The following is a 12,037-nucleotide window of genomic DNA, read 5'->3' on the forward strand; positions in this document are numbered from 1 at the left end:
CATTGGGAGAGGCATTTTTAATGAAACAAAATTAAATGGGAAATTGAAACCGGACGGTCTGTTAATGAGAAAGCTATGAAATGACGGTCGTCTCGTTAACGAGCGACTTCAGTTTTGCTGCCTGGTATCAGTTGATTGCTAACTTGTCGTTAAGGTGTCCTTAATAACAAGTTGTTAGCCTTAATGACAAATATAACCATAAACAATGGCATCATTATATGCACAAGTTGTCCCAAAATGACTCTACCCTATAATATAAGAGCCAAAATGATCGGATATTAAAAAATAGTACCTATCTATCCCACCTGTAGTATAAAAAATAATTAATTGCTTAATAAATTATTTTTTTTATAACTAATACGATTAGAACTTTGTTGTTGACTACAAACCATATACATGATACAAAATATTTCATAAAACGGAAGATTTTTAATGCTAATATTTTAATTGGTATTTTTCTGTTGCCATAAGAAAATCCCAAAAAGCACCAATTAATTTATTTACAATTACAGTGTTAAGAAGCACTTAAGAATAATTATATTTTATTTTAATTCTTTTGACTTTGCAAGAGAAATGGAAGCCCAAAAATGTGTGCGCAACAAAGCCAAATACTTACTCGTAGACAGTTTAAGGCACAACAATTAGTGTCTCTATTATGCTACAGCTGAAAGCGGCAACAATAATAATAAACAATTGAGAGAAAATGAGCAGCGGATAGGTCAGAGAATCCCAAAGCCAAGTGAAAGCCATCAAAACAAAAACCTTAACTCCTCATGTAAACAACAAAAACATTGTTATCAGACATTGATGGCGTTGGCGCCGTCAAGGCCCATGAGACCTAGACAGGCAAAGAAACATTAGCGGAGATTGGTCTTAGCTGTCCTTGTGATATAGTGGGCGGTGGGGCGCCTAGTCTCGTTAAAATTTAAGCAAGTTTCAATGGACTGTAAATGAATGAAATTCACTTGGCCTATGGCTTAGTTTAAGAACTTTAGGCGCCAGCATTGCTCTTCTCGTCTCGATTGCCAATATCCGTTTCTATTTGTGCTCTACGCCTGTGGGAAAGCCAGCTGCATTTTAATTCTTTGCAAGTGCTAAAAGTAGTAGAATATAAAAGCACGAGCACGAGCCCAAGCTGTATGTAGTAAAAAAAAAAAAACGAAGAGAACTTGGTGAACTTTCTCATGCTTGCTGAATTTTGATTTACGACCACTTAACGTTTTTTATGGTCCCAGACAGCAAACTGCGATTGTGTTTGCCGCAGCATTTATACTTACAGTTACATAAAACCGATCCCGAGGACAGTATTTGGCTCAGTATTCCATTACCGTAGAATACAGTTGGAGGAAGCTTAGTGTGTGCGTCTGTGTTTGTATTACAAATAGGTTACTTTTTACAAAGCTATTTTTGAGTTAAGTTAGGTTAAGATAAAGTGCGAGTACAGTGACCCGTATAGAAGAACATGTTTTCGCACTTGGCCTACTATCGCCATAGTGGATTCGATTGATACTGATGAAGAATTAAAACCGTAACTTTAAAGAAAATGCCTAGAAAATGACTACATATTGTAGGTCAGTTCATTACTTACTTCTAGGGCATAAATCTGGAAGACTATGACCAGGAATTAAGAAATCAAACACGAGAATTGATTTTTATTTCGATTTATTTTATGGAAATGACTTTGTTTTTACGATATCTGCCTTGCTTTCCTAAATATTATTAAGTACGATTATGCTTGTTATTCTGTATATATTAATTGTGTGCGTTTGCCAAACACATTTAACTGTTTTTTTTTCTTTTTCTATTTTTTGTATTATATATCCTGTCTTTAACTTATGAATGAATTTAAATGCACATTTCACACTGTGCAACGATAAGTATTATTGCATACATATATTTACTCTTAGTGTTGTATTTTTTTTATTAATGTTTCAGAAATGAGAGAGTTGCCTCTTGACACGCGTGTGCATTTTATCAGTGATAGAATTAACGAATAATTGTATTTTACTATTATTGCATATTTTGTAATTAATTATGACAATTAATATCATAGTAAGGTATAATACAGTTGCAAAGTGCTTCGTTAGCGGTTCACTCGCTTGGCAATTCACAAAAACAAAAATTGGTTATCGATTTAATGTTTGAATGCGCTTTTGCAATTTAACTCATAAATAAACAGTTAAATCGCAACCAATATACAAATTTAAAATTCAATTTATTGTAACTGTGCTATGGAAAGTCAATTGTTTGCAGATATATATCTACATACATATGTTACATGTATGTATGTTCAAAGCACTTTATACATATGCCAACAACAGAAATCAAATCATTTATATTAAATTCAAAGCAAGTAAATTAATTTAAAAATGAATTGCAATATTTAGAAAACACAGTTTTAGAAAATTCAACAATAAATACATTGTGAAACCCACATATAAGTAATGTATATGCCTATAATTGGTTTTTTCTTTCGGTTTTTTGAATATATAGACGTATACTACGTATGAACGTACTAATTTGTTTTATAATACATACATTCTTATTTTTATGTCTTGTGGTATATATATGTATATATATATATATATCGTCAATTCGTCATTTTGATTGCTGTGCCAGCGTTAATTTATTCCATCTTTCAATTGCCCGTGCTAGTCAGAGAATTCGATTTATCATAAATTATCAAAATAATAAATAAATAAATGATAATGGAAGTCATTTAAATCGGCTTCAAATTCGCCCACTTCCCGACAAACCTTCTACTGCAAGAGTCCACTGACTGTAAAAGTGGTTGCCATAGCTGCCATGTGTCGCACTTCCGTTTGATTTGCGATGGGTTCCAGCTGACGCCAGAGTTGCGCATTGCCCGTCACCGCAGCCTCGGTGTGATTGGGGTTGACCCGCTCGAGGTGCGATTGTGTCACGGGCTCATCGCGGCGCGTTCTCACCGCCTGCGGCAGTGGTCACGATGACATATAGGTGCACTGAGTCTTCGGTTGTGGCTCTGTCAGTTCGATGGGTTGAATGGCTGCTCGTTTCCAATAGTCACGCACTGTCTCGACCGTTTCCATGATGCGCAGGAAATTGCGTCCCGCTAGCATGGCCACATCCTCTTCACTCCAGTTGTGATCCTCCAACAGAGCGGCAAGCAATTCCGGGTATTTGGACACATCCTCCAGACCCATCGGAGGCATCTCAATGCCATCGTAGCCGGCACCCAGTCCAATGTGTTGAATGCCCGCAATTGCTCTCACATACTTAATGTGTTCTATGACATCCTGCAGTCGTGCCTGTCGTCCACAGGCCACGTCCTCTGGGTCAAAGCTCAACATAATGAGACCACCATTCTCGGCCACCAAACGCAATATGTCGTCGGGCACGTTCCTCGTCGAGTTGCACAGCTGGCGTGCTGCCGAATGTGAGAAGATGACCGGTGCCCGTGTTACCTGTAGTACATCGCGAGCCGTTGCATCCGAGCTGTGCGACAGATCGATCATCATGCCCAGGCGATTCATTTCGCGCACAATGGCCTTACCAAAGGGCGTCAGGCCCTGTTCAAGTGGGGAGGCACTCGACCCGGCCCAGGACACATCGCAACGATGCGTCAGGCTGAGGTAGCGGGCGCCCAGCGAGTAAAAGGAGCGTAGTACGCCCAATGATGAGCCGATTGTGTGGCCACCCTCGATGCCGATCAGCGAGGCGAGCAGGCCTCGTCTATGCGTGGCCACAATGTCCTGCGAGGATGTCGCCAGCTCCGTGTCCCTTGCGTACATGTCCGACAGACGCCGCACAATGTCAATTTGCTCCAGTGCCAGCTGGACGGCATCCAAGCCCTGTGCCTCACATGGCACGTATGCTGACCTGCACGAAATGAAACCAAACAAAAATATTTCTATATATTGGAAAGTTTGTTTGGCCTTATTGGTCGAAGGACGATGGGTAAATAATCAATACGAAATAGCTACACTGTTAAATATAAATATATTATAAATATCCTAAAATATTATACTAAATAAACCAATTTGCCAAGAGTTAATGAAATATAGCAAATCATTTTAATGAAAAAACTATTTAACTTCCATTTATTGGAATTTTTTAAAATCTATTTGGATTGAAAATAATGTTCAGTCAATAATAAAATATAGATTGAATAAATATTTGTATAAAATTGTTCTAATTTTTACCAACATTTGCCTAGCTTTATAAACAAAAAGGTTTAAAGCATGCTGTGAATATTTAAAAGTTATATTAAGTTTCCCATATTTGTTCCATCGTAAATCTAACACAAAAACACAAATAATAACACTCATGAAATATTATCAACATGCATAGAACGTGGGCCCGCGCCGAGCAATCCAGCTCCTGCAAGGAGAGCCACGAAATCTTTCCGCAGGATATTCCCCCACCTCGTCGCTTCTCATTTGTTCCCACGTATGAAAAAGATGAACCAGCAATGGGTTTATTATTGGGCTGGGAATATGGTCGCCTATGGTTAAAGGAGCATAAGGAGACTATGATTAAGCAGCTAAGTGAAGCGAAGCCACTTTTCATTCAACCCGACTTTATCTGGTGGGTGAATAAGCGAGCCGCTGTTATAGACCGCCGACAGATCTTCTTGGAGAAAAAGGAGAACCCACATGTCAAGAACTGTAACTTAACCGCATTTGCCGCAGTAAAGTCTCATCGCCAGCGGCGTCATCTCGGCAATACTTCTCTGAATAAAACAGCCACAACCCCTCCTGGTTCAGCCACAGAATCGGCAGGCTCACTTGCGATGACTAACTTCGAGAAGGCTAAGAAATGCAACTGTAAGGATTGCAAGCAGAGACGCTGTGCGGCTGGCGGACAGACAAAGGAGCAATTAAATGCTAGAACTAAGTCCATATCAATCCCTTGGTATTGAAATTTACTTCTGTTAAGAACACATAAATGTATATTAGAGAATAAAGGGCTAGCAACCAATATACGTACAAAATATGTTAGCATTCAGAAGCACATTAATGTAATTAAGTATAAATATAAGGAATTGCTCTCGTGCACTTATGGAACTCTTATAGTCGCTTATGCTTAGTAGAATTCGCATTTATTCAATGACTGGGCGTTTGCCATACGCCACGTATTTGCCATTCAATTCTTGTCTCAGATCCTTGCAAATCCCATTATGATGCCGTTTGCATGCTTCCCATAAGCGTGGTTAACTAAAAGCATATTTGAATTTTAAATGCAATGATGGCCCATAACAACAGCAAATGGCGCAATCCGAATGGCGCTTCAGTTACAAAGTTGCGGCAAATGCAGAAAGCATTTCGCACGAAAATTGAACAATGATGACCACTAAAATTTTATTTGAAACTTGTTCAGAGTTACGCTTTGTTACGCTTTCGAGTAGTGCAATGCCGCAACCTCAGTTTTTCGGTAGTGTCAGAAGACTACCAAATAAAATCGAGTCGATTGCCTATCCACAATTTTCCCAGTTTGCATCTGTCTGCCACTTGTCAAGAGTTGCCGCCGCCCCATCCACTCCCACAACTTGTTGTTGTTTCCGTTTGGGGGCTGCTTGCCTGGCATCTGTGCCAGGTTGCGCATCTGACCTACAGCCGCGCACTGGCTGTTGCCAAATTTTATTTTGCAGTCAAATTGCTGCCATCCTTTCATGGGTGAATCCGGAAAGTGAGGATGGTCGATGCCTTGCACCCTTTGCAGTCTGGTCAGCGTTGGTTCTGTGTGGTTGTTGTTTTGTGCCGTTGTGCAACATGGTTGAGTCTGTGTAATTGACTGCCTTTCGTGCGATTGTTAAACGAAATTGATTTTTAGTGCCAAACAAATATTGTAAGCGTCATTAGGCATGAGCAAAATCTTGTTAATGGAGCAGATGATTGATCACACTTTCAAATGGGTTTCAAAATTGCGTAATCGGCGAAAACTATCAGACCTTTTGTTACAACCATTAAGCCGTGTTTTACAAAACTTTCAAAAAACCATAAGTGTGTTGAAGAGAATGAATAATGTCTCTCAAGGGATGTCAGAGTTGAGGATACAAAATTGAAGCAATCACTTACCAAACTTGGACGCCAACTAATCCTTGCTTAAGTCGTTCCATGTCTGTCTGCGCCCATGTTGGACGCGACCACATCGTCTTATGATCAAGGTCGTGACTGAGATGAACCAGCTCCAGACTGCTATGCGCGTATTTGCGTACGTTCCAGGCAAAGTTGTTGTGTCCGTCGACGAGAGGCACTTCGCGCAGGATGCGCCTTACGATTCTCAGTCTTTGAGCGTGCGAGTTGCGACTGGGCGACATGAGGAAGTGCTGATAGGCCAAGGTAGCCGCTATAGCCAGCAGACAAATGGCGCTTACTAGTGTGAGGGCAACCATCCAGGAACCGCGTCGCGACTTGTGTGCCGCACCAGAGCTATTCCTTGCCTTGCGTCCGCTTTTGCCCTTCGTCTTGCTGGCAGCACCGGCTGCTGCTGCGGCTGCTGCTGCGGCAGCCGTTGCCAATGAGGTGGGCGACTTGGTGTCGAGAGCGATGCCAGCGATATCGTTGCCAACAACAACGCCTCCCGTCATCGCGCTGCCAAAGACTTTGGACTTTTGTATGCTGGCTATTTCGCCGCCGGAGTCGCTGTTGGAGATAGAGTTCTGGCGGGAGAGTGTGCGGCGTATGTTCGAGTGTTCCGTTACGTCTGGCAGCCCGCCAAACCCGGTTGTCTGCAATGTGAGTAAAAAATGGCAAAGTTGGCGTGTTACTCGGCTGCGCACTCTATTGAACTTATTACCTGACAGCATACGACTCCACCCAACTGCCACCCAGCTGCCATCACCCAAGCACCTAAGCCCAATCGACTGTGCCAAAGTTGCTTCATTAAAAGTGCGTCAAAGTTTCTTCGTTGATTTTGTGCTCTAATTAAAACTGCTGCTAACTTTGAAGTTTTTTTTTTGCAATATTCATAGCTGGTATGAAACATCAACAAGACACAATCAAAAACTTTTTAACGAACCAATGACAAAATCACATTCGATGCATTTAAACCATTAGCTCTACACTACACGGTTAATCTCGGCTGAAACATAATTAAGCCCCTAGCAATAATTCACATATGTGTGTTCATTTGCAGGCATTCAGGCTGATGATGATCCCAAAATTCGTCCAAAATGCAAGAAAGTTTGTTGGCCAAAAGTTTGTCATCAACTATGCCAGCTGTGGCTGTCAATGATTTAGTTATTCTGCGACTGTATGTCGAATATATGCGAGTCTCGAATATAATATAGTTCGACAAACTTATTCGAATTTTCTAACATGCATTAAAACTATCGCGCGAATGTATACCAGGAATAAACACTGATAAAACTGCATTAGTTTGTTTGATTGTCGGGATTTGTATGCAATAATTAAATATTTATATCCATTTTGTGCTGTTTTTTGCTTTTTGTGGCATTAAAGGTAATATTAAAAGTGCTGACTTAATCCCCAAATACATTCAACGATTATTTAAAGTATCATATCATATCACAGACAGACGCGGACGCCTACTTTGTTATGCGCAATTATTTTCATTGGCAAAGTAATTCCACTGGGCCCCCCAGTTGGGGTTGCATGCCCATTCTGCTGGTATGTGCAGCTAATTAGTAAAGCCACAGAGCATGTGAATAATGCGTTGGTAGACAAAAAACAAAAAAATGGTCAAATCGGTTAACTAGAATATACCCTATGTCCAGGAAAATACATATTTCTAAGTCATGTTTTCGTACACTAAAACATTTGTATTCATTAATGTTTTGGCCATAATTTTACAATCGTCGCAGTCGATTATTATTATAACATATATAGTTTACCATTTGTTATGTATGCAGGGTATACCATAAAGGGGAGATATGAAAATGATTTTCATGCCAGCTGAAAATTAATTAAATAAAATACAAGCAAAGAAAAAAAACCACCAAATTATAATAAAAAAAAAATAATAAAGATGTCGACCAACACCGAGGTACAAGAATATTGTACGGCTCTTTTATTTGAAACTATTTTTAATTATGAATTCAGTCAGCATCAGACACCGAAATTAACTTTTATTAATACTGGCGAAACTTTCGACATCGCAATGCAAGCAATAAAAAGTGGCAGCACAGCAGTCAGACCCACGACTACAACATACTCTGTTCTCTCTGACAAACGTATAAAAGTATAAAAAAAAAATAAACAAATAAATAGATTTTAGCATGGTAGATTGTAATATCGTTATTTTCGACAGGAGGAGCAATACCTAGCTATGCGGTGCCATAATTCTCACAAGTCCTAAATACTCTTATTCTCAATTGTGAATAGAGTATGAAAATAATGAGATTGGTGGAAGTTTCGCCAAAAAAATGGACTTCAATTTATTCAATTTTTAATAAAAATGCAAATATTGTTTATACTTCAGAGTGCAACGATGCCTTGCATACCCTGTATTAACTCAGATGCCAGAAGAAAAATGCTTTATCTAAAATGTATGTATAGAAAACAAGACGAGAATATTAATGAAGATACAAATATTTATGTATATATTTTTATCAAAGATGGCAAAAAGGGTATCTGTATAAACAACTTGAGTAAGCATTTAAAATAAAATACGCCTAACTTTTTGGTTTGCCACTGCTTAAAGGCGTTCCGTTTGCATGCCGGGTGCCCAAGCAAAAGTTTGCAGTTAGCGGCGCGACCATGAAATTATCATCGCAAGCTTTAAGGGAATGGAGGAGGAGGGCCCTGCCGGAAAGCAGTTTTGGCCACATTTCGCGCTGAATACCCTTGTGTAGCGAAGGCGTCGCTGCTGCTACAATATTTATGGGTGGCGGCGGGCATTGCCCTTATAGCCGGTGTTAGCATTTGGGGCATATTCAACATTTTGGTTGCACTTTACTCTGGCTGCTGCACCGGGCTTATAATTAGTTAGATTCTCGTCGTTTTTTTTGTGGCAACTCTGGTCTGTTGTTGGTGTGGGCTAAATTATATGTATCTTCCTCACTAATTATACGGATTCCGATTGTATAACTGAATAGGCGTTTATGTGTTTAATACAAAATTCATTTGTAAGAACGCTATTAATAATAAGAATAATAAAAAACTAAAATTGCTGTCGGAGCAAGACATTAAGTCAGGCTTAATAGACTACGAATAAATTGATGATTGCTCCGACAAACCGATTAATTTACGACTTAGTGCATCAGGTTAACAATAATTTGTACAATCCCATCAATCGAAGAATGCAAATACATTTGGAGCTATTGAATATGTTGATATCTTGAAGCAGCCATAAATATCTTACCTAGAATTGAGAGCACATATGACGGAGCCGACCGCGACCACGCTTGGGAGGACAACCCAGAATATTAAATATCTGGTTTATTATTTTATACGGAAGCAAAAAAGGTAGATATGCAAAAACACAATAAAAATATTTACGCAACCTTTAGCCTTAAGGCTGTTATATAAATTACCAGTCTTACAGCGTATATAAAAGCCCCGTTTTCAGCATACATGCCGATTGCCTTAAAATTCATAGGGTGCAATATTTTTTTTTAATAAATATTTTCTTGAATATTGGCATTGACATGTTCTTCTTTTAAATATATCCAAATTGAATTCTTTGTTCGCCCACATCTTCAGGTAAGCATTCACGCGATCTAGTTTTAAATAAAACTGATGTTAGCGATGAAGCAACAACAGCAGAGACGACAACAACCTGCAACTAGCATGATTAAGACACGCCATTCCAGAAGCACATTCAACAAATCATCAGGGCAGAGCGACAGACGCCACACACACACACATGACACAAATGGGAGCTAGCAACAGGAGCAGCAAAACAAGAACTGGTTCAAAAACAAAAACAAGAGCAACAAAAACAAATGGCTGCTGTAACAATGAAAACGGCAACGGGGAAAAAATAAAAGAAACCATACAGGAATGCTTTATGTTTCCTATTGTTTTTCTTTTTTTTTATTGAGTTTCTTTCTTTTTGGTGTTTGGGTTTTAGAAAATAGATATATTTTTTGTTCTACCCTGCTCACCCAATTGTTCTAGAAACATCGTGGAAAATGTGTGAACATATATTGTGGTATGTGAACGGTATTTACATATGCAGCAAAATAACTAAAAATTTAGACTTTTAAATTATCTGTCTTTGAAACTTAAAGTCGTCGTTTTACAGTCACTATCTTCATAAAAGAGAAACATTTTTTCCAACTGAACGCAAGCTGTTATTATGTAATCAAAAGTTTGTTATTGAAGCGAGAAACAAATTAATAGTAAATCAGTCAAATTCCTTGAACAAATTTAACCAGCTTTCACGTTTAATGTTGAAAACTGAGAAAATTGTTCGCTTAAACTTTCAGGCAACTTCTTAGATCCAAGCAAGGATGATTGGATTTTTTTCTTAAGCGAAACCAAGGAGTTGAAAAATGGAAAAAGTTTAATAGCCCTACTGAAAAGCGGAATTTGAAGTATCATTTTGATGGATGCGTTCAGATATATTTGGAAAAGCTGATTTGCGATAAACTTTGGTGATTTGGCCCATTGTGGTAAAATCCACAATCCACTGACTATCACCATTGTCATGGCATCCTGCGGTGCTACTGCATCGGACTTGGAGTTACAGTTAACAACATCTCTCGTTTCCCCGTTGATATTTTGTCGGCTGCTGAGTTCATGTCAACGTTGGCAAGTTTTTAGTTTTTCAAATGTCTCTGGGGAATTTCACAGTGATGGACATCAGCAACAATAACGATGGCATTTCACTCAGCTACACCCACGCCGATACAATTTGCTTTTCCTATTTCTCGCTAAACCCACCCACTAACCGCAATGTTGTTGCCATTTTATTTTTACCCCATCCACAACTTTCAATGGCAGCTGAACAGCTTCTACGGTTGGCGATGACTGTGTTGGGACTTGGTATTCTTTCTTTTTTCCTCTATTTTTTTGCTTGTGAACTATTGTGTTGGTAGCACCACTGTCTGTCGGTTTGTTTATCTGTTCGTCTCAGAGTTATGTGGGCGATGACCGGCGACTGTCTAGAGTCTAGACCCTCGTCTCTCTCCCCCTCTCTCTCGTTGTCTGCGTGCCTAGTTTGCCACTTGTATTGGTAGTTCAGGAATTGAAGCTCTTAAAGTGTTCATTAAACAATTGAAAGTTTTTAATCGCATTTCATTCTGCTGGTCCAAAACTACTTCAAAGCGAACACGCAGACACATCTCTAATTTACAGTAAGTGTCTAAGTTTGTTTGCAATGTTTGTGTGTTTAGCGCAATTGGCTGTGACACACTCCTGGGATTTTAGTCTAGTTACGCTCAATTTTAGTAAATTGGTCCTTACATAATAGACCCGTATAAGGTTTCTACTTGAACTCTACTGAAGATCTTGTTATCTTCATAAGCAAAGCTTTGATTATTTGTTGTATGATTAGTAGTCTACTTTTCAGCATTAACTTTGAACACACGTTCATATTTAATATCGCGTGCTGCGAAAGTGTGAATGCAGTGCAATTTGTGTGTTTTCCACAAGTCGACAAGTTTATCGATTGTACTCAAAACTCACACACCCAACTTCAAAAGGAAGCTTTCCCCAGTCATGTTTCTGCTAATAATAATTTATGATAACAGAGTATTTCATCTTCATGATAGACCCTTGTAGGTACGGACAGATGGCAACAACTTTCAGCACACACACACACACAACATAGAGCCAAACGTGAGCTGACATGAACAATGACAGCAACAGAACCCAAAAATATGCTAGACAAACTCGACAGCTTTGCTATGCTGCCGCACACGCACCCATCAATCAAGGCGCTGTTCGACAACAACATAAGCACAATCCAAAAATTTCATTTACCGAGCAATGCATCCTACGTACACAAAAATTGATTGGGATCTTAAGCAGCACAGCGAAGCAGGTCGCCTAGGGATAAAGGCATTGTGTGTAAAATCTTGGTGGGAACACATTTAAATAGAGCACTTAGCAAGCAAGTGTCGTTTGTATAAGTCTGGGAAAATGCA

General features: G+C 39.2%; 2 protein-coding genes across 4 annotated transcripts in view; one reads left to right on the forward strand and one right to left on the reverse strand.

Annotated features, from left to right (window-relative positions):
- Positions 1–2,305: 2,305 nt before the first annotated feature.
- The window catches only part of LOC6556980 (putative dipeptidase NECHADRAFT_87110), a 73,863-nt gene continuing 64,131 nt past the window's right edge, over positions 2,306–12,037 (reverse strand). Inside the window, exons 2-4 of one of the 3 annotated variants that reach the window (XR_004365259.2) lie at positions 6,060–6,712; positions 2,757–3,861; positions 2,306–2,651 (exon numbers count right to left, since the gene is read on the reverse strand). Coding sequence is in view for 2 of the 3 variants with exons in the window: in XM_032738281.2 (XP_032594172.1) it covers positions 2,964–3,861; positions 6,060–6,712 (1,551 nt within the window). In the remaining variant the exon portion in view is untranslated. Of the gene's footprint in view, positions 3,862–6,059; positions 6,713–12,037 lie in introns of all 3 variants that reach the window. The other 2 variants (XM_032738281.2, XM_032738285.2) reach the window with 2 other exon arrangements.
- LOC116805582 lies at positions 4,285–4,995 on the forward strand. Its single transcript, XM_032738307.2, has one exon. The coding sequence runs from the start codon at positions 4,325–4,327 to the stop codon at positions 4,901–4,903; it is 579 nt and encodes a 192-aa protein (XP_032594198.1). The 5' UTR covers positions 4,285–4,324; the 3' UTR covers positions 4,904–4,995.

The sequence above is a fragment of the Drosophila grimshawi genome, unplaced genomic scaffold, assembly GCF_018153295.1.
Source record: "Drosophila grimshawi isolate 15287-2541.00 unplaced genomic scaffold, ASM1815329v1 contig_44, whole genome shotgun sequence".
NCBI lineage: Eukaryota > Metazoa > Arthropoda > Insecta > Diptera > Drosophilidae > Drosophila > Drosophila grimshawi.